Source organism: Mizuhopecten yessoensis, unplaced genomic scaffold, assembly GCF_002113885.1.
Source record: "Mizuhopecten yessoensis strain PY_sf001 unplaced genomic scaffold, ASM211388v2 scaffold357, whole genome shotgun sequence".
Taxonomy (NCBI): Eukaryota; Metazoa; Mollusca; class Bivalvia; order Pectinida; family Pectinidae; genus Mizuhopecten; species Mizuhopecten yessoensis.
The window spans coordinates 849,596-864,559 of NW_018403506.1; the positions used below are offsets into that span (position 1 = coordinate 849,596).

Here is a 14,964-nt window from a genome sequence, read left to right on the forward strand (position 1 = left end):
GATACTAGCACGTGGTCAAAGTTCACGCTAAGTAGCATTGAAATCAGATTCCGGACAAATCGGTAAATGGGAAAAAATAAATTACGCATCGCAAAAACAAAATTACGTTACAGCAAATAACACTGAAATAGATTTTTTTTTTAAATCATGAAGTCTGCACAAAGTATCTATAAACGGCCAATCAATTTGGAGCGCAAACCAACTAAAGTGATACACCACGGACTTAGATTCTAATTCCGTGGTAACACGAACGAAGGTTTATTTCACTTTTCCTTTTTGTGAATTTGTATTTTTTGCTCTTTTCATAATCGTTTGAAATTTGGAAATCTGAAATAAATCAATGATAGTCATTATGACCCTGAAAGGTGAGTTTGGATAAATGCACACACGTTTAAGAAGGAAAGAACGGCTATTCCAAATTAAATTTAGTCAAAAGATGTACACACTGTAAAACGATATTCGCTATTCTTAATTGGATTTAAACCCAAATGATAATTGGACATTGGTGGGATAAAAGTCAAACTCGTATCATGCTTCACTGCTCATGAAGAGTTGCTAGGGTTATTTTTCAGGACAAGTTAGCATTTCAACTCATTTTGTTAAAAAAATAATATACCACATTTCCCGTTGTTTGGAATCTTTGGAGAGTCGTTTGTTTGTCCATTGTCTCGTTCAAACTTCTGCAATTCAAAACTTTTAAATATGGCTGCCTTTTGGTGCAGACGACACTAATTTGGAAATGAAACTTTAATATTTCACGCATGCTCAACAGCAATGAAATTATAATATTACAATTGATTGGCTGATTGCACATGAAACAATATCGCGCCATTTTGATTGACAAGTAATACTCATTTCGGGGCGTGGTTTAACAGTTGTGTGACTTGGAAATTGGCGCTGACATTAGACTGTACAAATACACACCGTAGAAGATGTCGATTTCAAGTAATTCAAGCCAAAATCATGATGCCAACAATATTCAAATATCAAAATCATTTGGCAAGGATGAGGAAGTAATACAGGACGGTAAACCTTGACGAGAACAGCCATTTTCTATGTGCCATTAGCGCAGTTTTATAAATTCTATAAGTAAATTAATTTGAAATGAACCAGTAACTTCTAACTTTTTTTATTCATTAGATTATCGGTTTGTATGCACCTTTACGTCCATTTCAAAAGTAATTTAGACCTATTTGGATTTCCAGACATTTTGGTCCCTAGTATCACCGATGAACACCAACAGGACGAAACGGCTGCTTTATGCGGATGCGGTGTAATTCATTTTAGGCAACCGCACACTATATCTATCAAATTTCTAATTGTAAAAGTGCAATCACATGGCAAAGCATTTAAAATTTAATTGATTTCTCTTCACAAAATTATGAATGTACAGAGAAAACATATTTACAACAGTATACAACATCAAATGTAATATGTATGGAGGACAACCATGTGACTTTTATTATACAAAATTTTGATAATTTGCATAAACTTAAAAAAATAATTGTTTATATTCATTAGTCTGAGAACTTAATAATATTTGATATTGCATAATAGCATTAAATATATATATATGTATTCTGTAGACAGAAAGGAACATTTTAATAAGTATGAAATTCGTCACCATGAATGTCAAAGCGTCTCGTGTAGAAAACCGTGGCTAACTAAATTTATCAATGTGTCTTTGGTAAAGAGTCTGTCAAAGTCTCTCCGATAGAGAAAATAAATGTCCTCAGATGGGGAGGCATGACAGACAAGGTCATATTAACACAGTGTACTCAGATGGGGACTTACGACAGACAAGGTCATATTAGTTTTGCGTACTTGAATGTTGTGCCACGTTACAGTCTTTCCGATTTCTTTCGCTGTATCTTTCGCTGAAATCCAAACCGTACGATGTCTTGATTCTATTTCAATGACTTACTGATAATGTTCATCCGGTCCGCATAAATTGATAAAAAGTCCATTATTATTCAGCTACATTTTTTTTTATTAAAGAAAAATGTTAATTTTGGATTAAAATCAAGTACAAATGTACGTGTTTCTCTTTAATTTGCTACTCAGCAATGCATTTGTATTAGAATACAATTTTGAAAATATTACGAAAAAAATTCATATTGATATCTCCTGAAGGCTAATGAAGCTGCAGTGACCGTAAATGGTGTCATTAAAAATATACTGTAAATACCAGTGTTTTCCCCTTTTCACTTGAGCTTATCAATTGAATCCGTTACATTTGTAGAGGGGGTGGGGTTGGTATTTTTCATGTTAAGATAAATGTCGAAAGAAACTTCTGTTATATTGGCACACGCTAACAATCAATAAATATTTGTGTCTCAAGTGGGAGATCAATTCAGAATGGCAAGGTTTCCGATTTGATGCACGGATGAATCTTTAAAATAAAACTGCATTTATGATTACGTAACGATCGATTAATTTACATATTGATGTACGACAAGTAAAAATTACTCCTTTAATTCAAGTTACGTTTATTTCTGGTTAAGGTCTTTTGTTTATTCACTAAATATCAATCACTATTATATGCTTATTTGATACCAGTTCATCAATTTACTGATGTATGTGTGACCACGTAATTAGATTAAATCTGTGGTGTGACGAAGCATTTATATCTCGCATCGATACCTTGATAATGTGTGTCAATCATTTTTGCTATCGATCCGAACTTCGGCAAGTCTAATAGCAGTAAATTTATTCTGGAAATATTTCCAAGATAAATAATTAAAAATATAACAAACATCTTTAAATTGAAAAGAAGGCAAATATTACCAGTAAATAAATCGATTTAAATAGCGTCGATATTATATAAAATAAGAAATAAATCATTGTTTCTAATTTAGACCAATCAGATGCTTTGAAAATCTCAAAAGGTTCAAGTAACGTTGGGGGAATGACACACTGAAGCACTTCCGACTTTCATCAAAACAAGTAGATGGTGTTCCTTTTGTTGTAGGGCCCAAGGCGATGAAAGCGAGGGCTAGCAGGCGATAAGTATGTCTGTCCAAGTATTGTATATCATTTCAAATTAACACAATATTTTTCGTTTGCATTATGTGTTTATTTGCTCGTGCAGACACCAAACGGTAACAGAAATGTATCGTGTCTGATTCATTCACATTATCATTACAGTAGGCCTATGATGTTGATGTCAATCTGAAAGCTGCCGTTTCAAAGCAAACAGCATCATTGTCCATTTAGGCTAGAGCAGTCCAAAAACAGACGAATGTCAGTTCCCTTTATGTAGATTTCAGACAAAATTACTGTTCAGTAGTTTCTATTTGTCTGGTGATGTTTTGGGGGGAAATACAATATATCGTCTAGTCATATGTTTCCGCGCGTTATGTATTTCCGCGCAGCCATTTTATCAAGCTATATCTCGTAACTACGTGACATGCTGGACACAACACAAGGATATTTTAGACGTTTGGCCATCGTCTGTAAACTGACACAAAAATTACCGGAAGTTCGTCCAGAAAGCATTAGAAATAATCACTGATTAAAAAAACACGCTTTAATATGCAGTTTTGCTTAATGCACTTTTTATCTTGCTCAAAATGAGTCCATACCTGAAAAAACAATGATATATTTCATTCATGAACCGGTCTTTTTTGTAGTCTGACAAAAGTTCGAAAATGTTGTATGCAAATGAGGTCACATCTCCTCGCAGATTCTTTTCCACTTCTGAAGAGCGAAGAAGACATTCTTATATCGATAAACAATGTTTGCAATGAAATGTAAACCTTGTAATGCAATGAACTTCCAATTTTCGCCAATTTTAAACAGAACAAAATGAGAAATAACTTGCCATCAACCAAAACCAATATAAGTCTGCAGAAAATAAATAATAACAGAATATATTATAACTAAATATTTGTTTTGATAATTAATATGACAATCAAAGATATTCTTTTTTATTCCAAACAGAGCTTTTGTTCTTAAAGGTCACTGTAGGGAATTTGTTTTTAATGTATTCAAGTTATCTTTCTTTGAACACTAAATCAAAATAGACACACGGAAACATATGACGGCTATACTTCTGACGGGAGAAATTTGTTAAAAAATGTTTGTTCTGGTGTTTTTTTTAATACTGTTTTATTTTGCTATTTTTTTGGTTTCTATTAGTAGATTGTGTACATGTTTATGACAGTCATCCGTAATTTCAACAGTTTTCTGCCGATATGAGTACGAAATCGCGGCTGCTTCTTAAGTGCGCTGAAACCGGTAACACGAGGATAAATGACACTCCATTTGAAAATGGGATTTTCTTTTTCATTTGGGTATCAAGAATAACTGATTATAAAGATGGGTTGTTTACATTGTTGGTTTGTTGTTTGTTGAACGGAATAAGATTAATAAATAAAATCATCAAAACTGGTGTTTCTAGATGGTCAATTTCAAACGATGCTCATTCAATTGAATAATTATTGGATGTAGACTTTTGTGGCTGATGGTGGTGGTCCTAGTTACACTACTTTTACCATCGTACTGCATTGCCACTCGATCAAATTAGAGTTGGCATTCAAACAGGCTATAAATGCCATGGTCCATTTGTTGACATCATCATCATCATGACGTCATAATTGTTACATTGGATTATACCACTGACCCTCTCCGGACAATGGCTGTTCTATTAATTGAACAAGCATCCACAATGCATACATTATTTGAACTAAATGCTGAATAATAATAAGTGAAATTGAACTTTCTATGAGATGAACAGATATTCCATAAAAAAGTATTGAACAATGATTGAGCTGCTTTCAGTTGGCATTCGTATATACTGTCTATGAATGCCAACTGGAAACTGTTCAATGCTTAAATACCATCAGTACTTTAGTACTTTGAAATTAAATAAGTATATTTTCCTTTAAATAGTATTTCTACCAAAAAGATTTGTAATTTTTTAGGACACACTGAGACATAAAATTAGGCACATCAGAAAACCAGAAAAATGTACCTTAACAACATTATGAAGGACTTTGAAAAAAATCGAGGCAAAATGTTTAGATGGTGGTTTCTGGTTCTAATATAATTCAACTTTTACTGAATAATAAATTTGCTTGTTGATGATTATTTTTTTGTAGTAATCATAAAATAATGTTATCAATAAGAATATAATTTTGTTGCAGTCTTCACATGATAAATATATAAATGAATAACAGTTACATAGCCTTTCAGTATTCATCATTGCCGAAAAATGAAAGTGATGTCACCCAAGTTTTATTTTCTACTAATTTACCAGGAAAAAGAATAGTGTGCTTCCACTGGGGATCTAACCCTCGATCTTCAGGTTCCTAGTCGAACGCTCTAGCACTGAGCTAAAGGGAAATTCCCTCTAGCTCAAAGCTAGAAGGCGACCGTAATCCTATGTACATATACAGTACATGCTTGATTTAGACTTCAGCATCCTTGATACTCCAGGGATTCTGCTCACTTACGTTCTCTGCACTCCAGCTGGAATATGTCTTGGCAAAGTTGAAGACATGCATGTGGCTAGCATTTTGATGGGTCCCAGGTAAAAGAGCACCTGACCAATCGTTAGGCTGTCCTGATAACATCCTTTGATGATTATAATTACAGAAGAGTAACAACAGACTTTAAAGCCAGGCAATTTTACTGTTACGCAACCACAAGATTATTTTGATGTACATCCATGGTTCAAACTAGTTTTCTTGTCTCATCCACAAGGTGTCGCACATTGTACACTAGCTAGGCCTTCAATTTTATCGTTATTCCAGGGGAGCAGAGATCGTAAGTGAGTCTAACCCCTGGAGTATCGAGGATGAGACTTCAGGTGAGATGGGTTAATCAGCAGTTATTAGATATATATAACAGACATGTAGATGTATTTTATTTGGTTGAGATGAAAATGTTATAAGATGAATGACACAGAGAATTACATCGTTTTGACTCGCTAACAAACATGTATACAACACTGTTTTTATAGTATGAACAGTTCCTGTGAATTTACGAAATGTGTTTTTTGGTTCCAGTGAACACAGAAGTTGTGACGTCTCTCTGATCGTTATGGCGGGAACAGTGGATCAAATAACCCTGGAGATGGTGAAACAGCTCGAGTCACTGGAGTAGGTGTCAGCGTTTTGTATATATTCTTGTTGTCAATATAATCTAAGCGTATACTGATTAACCTTGACTATGCAATATATATGTACCAGGTAAAATAAAAACAACACCATCATATAAATCTCTTGCCAAAAGACAAATATACATGCAATGTTTCAATAAGTTTCTCCAGCCTTAATGCTGAAAAAATGTATGCATTTATTTATTTTTGCATATATATACTGTACATTGGATTGGGCAATGTTGCATGTGATGAAAAGAATTTCAAACTCACTTTACCATTCCATCATGAAATTTCTTTTTAGAAAATAAAATTTTCAGACTACCAAATTCTTATACATGAAACTTGTGAAATTTATGCTAAATTTCCCTTTTTAAACCTTTCAGATTTGAAATCTCTATAGTTCTGAGAATGGCTCAATTGACCCCCTTTTTTTTAATATTTCATCTATCTTGATATTGAAGAGTCAGATATAACAGGCCTTGACATTTGGCAATTACAGAAATCTGATAGATTTTCCCCCAGAATTTTGGATAGTCAAATTAAACATGTCAAGTAGGTCTGTCGTTTAAAAAAACCAACAGTCATAGTTCATTTTGAGGAGTCAAAAATGTACACTCTCGTGGGTCTACGTACAGAAAACCCTGTAATAACACACTATTGGTGAATTATCACTTGATCCCTGCGACCTGATATGTTTGATGTCACGTAAATATTAACTTGTGTTTGTAGTTGGTTCCACCCCGGTGTTGATAGACACACAGCAGAGAGTTTATTACTACAGAATGGAGTGGATGGAACATACATGCTTCGACCGAGTTCCAAAATCAGCGAGTATGCATTGTCCGTTAGGTAGGTATTAATTCAGATATATAATGCATCATTGATTAAATGCAGCCCTTGAGAAATTGATCCCGCTTTGACAGGACCAAAACGTAGTGATGGGCTGATGATCAATTATAATCGAAAATCGATCAGTTTGCCTTTTCCAATTCCGATTATCGATTACAAATTCCATAACCGACATAATCTGTTCATCAGTATTTAAATGTCTTCCATGTTAAGTATGCTTTGATTGTCATATTTTCTTTTAAATTAAACGATACGATTGATAAAAATACATAAAAGTTGCTTGATATGCATACATTTTAAAAGAACAAAACCTAATGTACAGGGAACAACTCTGTCTATTGATGTAATAGTAGTGTCTCACTTTATTTGGATATTCAGTCCATTAAAATTATTACCCCGATTATGCAATCGATCATTGATCGGTTCACTACTTGTGATTACAAACCGATTATATTATCGATTATGACTTTAAACCGATTGCAGATCACTACCAAAAAGGCATTTATGATGTCTCTTCTTTTTGTCTTTCTGTAGTTCAGGTTTTTGTGGCGGATTAAATTATATATTATCAGACATATGAGAAGGCCAGACAGGTGAATGACATTTTAATGAGTCAATAAACAAGCAAGATGGGTTTTTTGGATTAATTAAGATCATGCATGATAAATTAACAACATTGTAATGTATATTTAAGTAAATATCAAATCAAATTTGTTTAATAAAATGTTAACAATTTATGTTTTCTTTAAAAAATAAAATATACAGGTAGTTAATTATACAAAAGTTAAGTATTAAAATACTTTCTCCATTGGATTGTCATAAATTAATGATGTTATATTATAAAACAGAAAAAAACTAAAATAGCAATATATAATTATAGGACAGTAAAATTCCACCAGCTTGACAGCTGAGTACTGGGGAGGTATTTACTATGAAATAAAAGGTTGAATCATTCAAATTTTCCGAAATTTGCTTTGCAGCAGACAAATCCTTTTACACCTTTGAGTGAATGTTGAGTTCAAATTGTATTTTAATTTTGAATGGCAAAACATTGTACATTACATTCATTACGAGAATACGATCTGCAATTATCAAGTACTAGGGGTTACGAGATTTCCATATCATTGAGACCAAACAAAAGTTAAGGCTGTATGCTACCTAATGTGATATACCTACGAATTGTCTTTAGAGTCATGTTCTTTTACTTATTAATTAGAATTAATAATTTAATATCCATTGAGTGCTATATTTCTTGATTGTTTATTGTTCAAATGTGTGATCAAGTTAGCCTAAATGACCAGTCATAATTTATGATAAAAGGGACTTTATACGTTTATTAGTTTGGAGCTCTTTTGTAAAGGAGGTTGAGCAATGCATATCACAGTGAGGTAGCATGTGTCTTTAAGAACTTTCAAATCATTTGTTTTACAGGTGTGATAAGTCTGTCAAACACTTCAACCTATCTGTCGATGGAACTGACTTCAAGTTTGGACATGGTGAATTCCACAGCATGGGTGAACTTATCAATCACTTCGCCAACAAACCTTTAATAGGGGCTGATTCAGGTAAAAACACTCATTAAAATATGTTTTAATGAATCTGTACTTGTTCTTGGCCAGTTGCTCACCCAGATTATCAATTAGACTGTTGATTTTCCATATTCATTAAAATAAATCTGAAGATAGCTTTCTTAGACAGGACAAATATGTTAACCCTTCAACCTTACCAGCTTACTTAGACAAGACATATGTAAACCCTTCAACCTTACCAGCTTACTTAGACAGGACAAATATGTTAACCCTTCAACCTTACCAGCTTACAGGACAGATATGTTAACCCTTCAACCTTTCCAGCTTACTTTGGCAGGACAGATATGTTAACCCTTCAACCTTTCCAGCTTACTTTGGCAGGACAGATATGTTAACCCTTCAACCTTACCTATAAAATGACATCAAAGTTGAGTCTTGTATTCCTACCATCATTTGCAGGGGGTCAGCTTATAGGTAAATGCATGGCCACTTTTGGCCTGTTGAATCTGATGCCAACTGGCCCAACCAGCCCCTTATCAAAAATTGTTCAACACTTTTGTCTTTTTGTTTTCCGAGTACATTGTAACATTTGGATGCTCATCATGGAGGAAATATCACTGGCACCGACAGGCTGGTTGGTAATAAAATGAATTAGCCCAATGCCACAGAAAAAAGCACTTGTCTGGACCAGTGGCTAAATAGACTCTTTATGGTTTGTGATTTCTATTAAATGTTACTATGGATATTCATCAAATTAAAGACTTTTAGATTGATAAAATTAGGCCAAGTTTGTGAAATGTTATTGAATATTCATTCAGTCATCACCTGAACGCTAGCTAGGCCATGACACGAGTGAGTCTTGAGATATGTGGAATAGAAGCATAAGTTAGGTAGAGGTATATATGCGTTTTGAATATTCACAATACACAATGAACATATGTCTGTTTCTATATTACAGGACAGTTGACCTTGCTGAATTGCCCTTACCCACGTAACATTGAGGAACCCAACATGTATGACACAATACACAATGAACATATGTCTGTTTCTATATTACAGGACAGTTAACCCTACTGAATTACCCTTACCCACGTAACATTGAGGAACCCAACATGTATGACACAATACGAGTCCATGCTGAGTTTAGTACGGCAGACGACTTTTCTAGAGGTCCAGAGTTTGCGGTAGGCAACATCCTAATGACGTACTGATATATGCTAATAATAGAAAATGTTCATCCTCAATATTCATATTTATTCATTTTATTTGGGTTAAATCTTCATTGTTGAAAATTTAGTGGTTTCACTACAGAAAAATGCCAATTATCTGAACTTTCAGTTATTTGAATCTTGCTTGTGTCCCAAATATATAGCCTGCTTAATACATGTACTGTGAGAATGGTTATGTGAACGACTGCATGTCCAAACCATGTATATGTCTTCCTTTTGGCTCAGATAATCAGCTCTATATACTGTAATATCATTTACATTAATCAAGTTTATGTCCTGAGCGAGAACATTATTTAGGTATTTTGAAAATTTTGCCTTTAAAGTAAAACCATGTTTTGTGTATATTTGTTATGAATTGATGATTCCCAGATGGTAGGTGTGTTGTTGACAAATGTTTTCATACATTTCCAGATTAATTCTAAAGAGGGATTTCTCACAAAACTTGGAGCAAGGTTTAAGGTAAATAGTTCCCTAATTGTGGAGTGTAGCTTAAGTTATTCTAGTGCTTCACTGAGAGAAGACTTCTCTTGAACTGCTGAACTGATTTTGATAAAACATCAACAATTGATCTTGCGAGACTAGATGTGTCACGGTAGTAGTAATTATATTTATTGTATCATAATTGTTTGTTAATTTTCCTAAAAACATAAATATATTTCAAAAACTTCTGTACATTTATAATCTATTTTCTTTGTTTTGTAAATTTTGATTGTACGAAGTAATTTCAAGACTGTACAACACGATTTATGAATATTGCAGACTTGGCATACGAGATGGTTTGTGCTACAGAAATACGAGCTTCGTTACTACAAAAAGAAGGAAGACTCTCGTGCTATCCGAGCCATGGACCTCCGGGAATGCGAGGAATGTAAACGGGATTACACGAACAAAGGCAAATTTAATGTTTTCAGGTAATGCAATAAAATAGGATGAACCAGTTTACAAATACTGAAAATCTTTCATCCTGTTTGTACAGTGCTGGGAACTCGGTATAAACGTTAAAGAAATTTTATAGTACTTGATTATCTCAGATTTGCTTAAATCGTACAATTTGAAAAGATCTACTTTCCTCGTATTTGAGGTTAAGTTGCCACAGCATGTGGTCCAGAGGTAAAGATATAGCTTCGTAGAAAGTATTTTTCAAGGAAAAATTATTTGTCGAGCAACAAAATCAGTTGGAAAAACTACATATGATTTATCTTACAGGGTCGTTTTCAAGTGGAGAACATTTTTCATGTACTCGACGACAGAGCAAGAGTGCAATGACTGGATTAAACTCATCAACTGGAAATTGGTATGTTTTTCTTTCGTTTGACGATTTTATTTTATTTTTCAGTCTCAACTTTTCTAATTCCCATGTCACCCCTAGGTAAATCTAGATCTGTTACCCTGTCTTCAGAAGGACTCGAGTGCATGGTGTATCATACTCGTGTGTGTCCCTGTTGTGATGTTACAGTGATGGCAGTACAAATGATCCCGAGTGCCTTCGTCATATGAGCACTGTTGTCATAATTACTTTAGCTGTTAAAATATACTAGACTGAAGTCAAATGAACTAGCGAAGAGTACCATTTGTTACTTTTCTTTTGAGAGTTTGGTTCAGCCCAATTTTAATGAATTGAATTTTAATGATCTTCAGAGTTTTAAGAAATAGACATGCAATTTATTATATCTGACTTATTTAGATATATAGATTTAACAAGGGTCATAATTCATATAAATAGTATTCTTGTAAGATTCCGTTTATAAATCAGACGTATCTGGTCTAGTGTCAATATCCTGCTTTGAAATAACCTTCTTAGTACCACTTGTATTATTAAAGTTAACTTGTTGAGAACCACCAATCATCTTTGGTCTATATTTTTATAGTTAAGAACCAACATTCATATTTCTTCTGCCTTAGGAATAGTTAAGAACCACCTTTCAGAATTTGTCTGCATTTGTAATAAATATCCCTCCCATATAGTGTTGTGAAACCGATGAAATTTTGTTTGTATTTTGTTTCTTTATCAATGAAGTTTTTCTCGACAAATAATTTCTAAAATGTGTGTCATTCAGGTCCAGGCAGTTGACCTATCTATTCTGTAATCAATTTTATTTTATTTTAGAAAAATACTCCAAGACGACCATGACGTTTTGCTGAACTTGTGAGAAATGCTGTATGCAATTGTTCTAGTAAGTGGTTACGAGTGCAATCAAAAGAGAAAACGACTTCCATTTTGAAAAAAAAATGTGACACAGTAAGTTTGGGATTGTGTTATCCAATATTTTGATTGGCATTGCATACGTTACATTAACTGTCCATTCATGGCTGCAGCTCAGTTGTCTGTGCTTCAAAAATGCTTCAAGTATTCATCAGAAGCTAAAAACAAGCATTTGTTGTGTTGTGTACATTCAACATTGCTTGTACAGCCAAAAAACCCCAACAGATTTCGGGAAGTTTTTCAACAAACTACAGACTTCAAGAAATTCCTGCTCATCAAACGACTTACTTCAAGATTCAAGAATGAGTTCATCAAATGATCTGCTTCAAAATTTAGCTGTTCATCAAATAACATGCCTCAATAATTTGAAGTTCAACAAAAAATATCCTTCAAGAACTTGCTATTTATCAAGCAACATGCATGCTTCAATAGCTTATTGTTCAGAGCGTAGTTGAAGTCTTTAAGTCAGATGTCTTCAAGAATGTGCAGTGTTTATGGACAGTTATTTCTTATACGAAAACAGCTTATGTTCGTCAACAACATGCTTCAAAGATTTTTGATGTTCAGTTAAAACCTGGTGCATTGGTGTCAGATGTTATAAGTTGTGTATGTGTTGTGTGTGACATTTTGATAAAATGTCTGATAATTAAAAGTGCAATTTCCTAGCTTTATATACATATACATGTACACTGATATTGCATTTCTCCCCATGCTATTTTTCTTGTACTTTAATTTTTTGTTGTTTTTGAAAAACGATCTTCTTGAATCCCACCTGTTGTTCACTTTTTGAATATATATCAAATATATATAGTTGTCCAAAATTTCCTGTTTGAAAGTGTTTTTGCTGCTTTCGTATTGGAAGTGGTGAGATTATATTTAAAATATTTAACTACTGTGGATTTTTACTATCCTTTTTAAACTGAGAAGTTTTTGCATAATTCTTAAAATGTTTATAGTTTCGCAGTAGTTTTGGTGGTCACATTGCGTAGACTTTACATCAGCATTAATTGGTACACTTGAAACACTAGTGTTTTGCTATGAGCGTTTTATCATTTATTGTGATTGATATGAGTTCCTCATATTTTGATGTACACCTAGCTTGAATATACACCTCCTATTTTGATGTTGACACCCCCAGGAAACCAGCAGAGAGTCTATGCTTTAAATTAACCCTTTCACCCCTATGTAACTTTAGTAGAATCTACCATGTATTGATATGGATAAGTCCATTATGGTCTACAGTGGTGAAAGGGTTAAAGGCTTTTAACACTGATCTTCAGAAAAAGAAAAAAAAAATCCAGTTTTTAATTTCAGTAAGAAGGCAGCAACTCTTCTAAAATAGTTTTTGCTATTGTGCCTTATTTTATGTTGTAGTAATGAGATGTTGAATCAACATTCTGAGCTGCACATATTATCATTACATGAGGCACAATGATAAAAGCTAACAGAGTGCAGAGAAAATGAAAGTCTTGATTCAACTCTATTTCAAAAGTTCTGATTATTTCCAGTATATGTGTATATTTTTTTAGTGTACGCATGTAATTAATGTACTTGATAATCAGTGTTATTAGTTGTGTTCATTAACAATAATTAAGTGAATTGTTGACAGAAAAAATCTGTAAGAAATTTGAATATTTTTAGCAAACTTAGAGAATATTTTGTTGAAGTATTAGAAGATTTTATTATGTTTCCATTAACACTTTTATTCATTCCCCTTGTCATCTGATGAGGAAAACAATGATTTTGTTTGCTCAATTTTTTGTTTGATATCATATGTACATGTACAAGGAAAACGTTCAGTATTGAATTACAAAACCTTATACTTTTAATCAAAATAAAAACTGTCGGACTCTTTAGGTAATATTGTAAAATTGAATACAATGGGTCCAAATTTGACTTCTTTGAAGACAAACAAAACTCTTCAAAGTATGACGACTGAAATATTTCTCATATCCAACTTTTCATATATATTTCCAAATGATGACAAAATCATATTGATTTTTATTTTTGCTTTATTTTATCAAAGGGAGACAATTTTTACCGAAGTGAGGCAACTATGTTATCTCCCGTTGTAACACGTTTAATAATGGTCCACTGGCTTTAATTTTCCAGTACACAATTATAATTCATATGTTTTGTTCACATTTTTATATTAACATTAAATGTCTTAATGACATTAAATATCTTACCAAACAGAACTTTTTTAATGAAATTATATAAGAAGAATATTTCAAAGGTGGACCAATGTTTGCTCATTGGAATATTGCAAAGGGCAATCACACAGCTGTGCATCATTCATGGCGTTCATATTAGCTTTTAGTATAAATGTATGCATCTTTTTTTATTTGTGGTAATGTTAGCTCACACTACTTTTGTAGAACTTATAAACAATCTAAAGCAGGTTGAGTTTATTTTGTATTTAAATCTCTGTTCTTCGTCACAGACAGAAATGTGTGCCAAAAATATGTCAACTTACATTTATAGTTCATCTCTATGTAATGTATCCTGTATAAGTTTCAGTCATTATCATAATTACTTATTTATTAATTACAAATACATATTTTTATTACATACTTACTAATAAATACACGTTTTTTGTATATGCGATACGACACAATTGCTCGAACCCATATCAGCCCTCGCCGTATCACACCCCAAAACCCGTATCAGCCCCCGCCGTATCACACCCCAAAACCCATATCAGCCCGCAAAACCCATATCACACCCCATTTGGAAAAAAAATCGTTTTTCAATATTTCAAAAATGAAAATAAATCATAAGCTAATAGTTTTTATTAGTAAGTATGTAATAAACAGAATAAAACACTCCTTTTTCCATATCACACCCAGTATCAACCCTCGACCAATATCAGCCCTCGGGTCTTCGGCCCTTGGGCTGATATTGCAGTCTCGGGTTGATACTGGGTGTGATATGGAAAAAGGCATGTATTATTCTCTATGTATACTTGTCATATTGCAAAATTATATAATGGGCTGATATTGCAGTCTCGGGTTGATATATAGTATCTAGTATATATAATTGTATCTA

At 33.2% G+C, this 14,964-nt stretch overlaps 1 protein-coding gene across 1 annotated transcript; it reads left to right on the forward strand.

Annotated features, from left to right (window-relative positions):
* The first annotated feature begins 2,900 nt into the window (after window positions 1–2,900).
* On the forward strand, window positions 2,901–13,155 carry LOC110446682 (dual adapter for phosphotyrosine and 3-phosphotyrosine and 3-phosphoinositide-like). The gene is made up of 9 exons (XM_021491955.1): window positions 2,901–3,009; window positions 6,012–6,104; window positions 6,836–6,955; window positions 8,387–8,520; window positions 9,544–9,668; window positions 10,125–10,172; window positions 10,473–10,624; window positions 10,920–11,007; window positions 11,821–13,155. Exons 2-9 carry the CDS (start codon window positions 6,046–6,048, stop codon window positions 11,842–11,844), a joined length of 750 nt encoding a protein of 249 aa, XP_021347630.1. The 5' UTR covers window positions 2,901–3,009; window positions 6,012–6,045; the 3' UTR covers window positions 11,845–13,155.
* Window positions 13,156–14,964: the final 1,809 nt, after the last annotated feature.

Coding starts and splice junctions, on each gene's coding strand:
- LOC110446682 (XM_021491955.1), top strand. CDS start 6,046: ATGGCGGGAACAGTGGATCAAATAACCCTGGAGATGGTGAAACAGCTC. Junction 10,173..10,472: donor AACTTGGAGCAAGGTTTAAG/GTAAATAGTTCC, acceptor TGAATATTGCAG/ACTTGGCATACGAGATGGTT. Junction 11,008..11,820: donor AACTCATCAACTGGAAATTG/GTATGTTTTTCT, acceptor ATTTTATTTTAG/AAAAATACTCCAAGACGACC.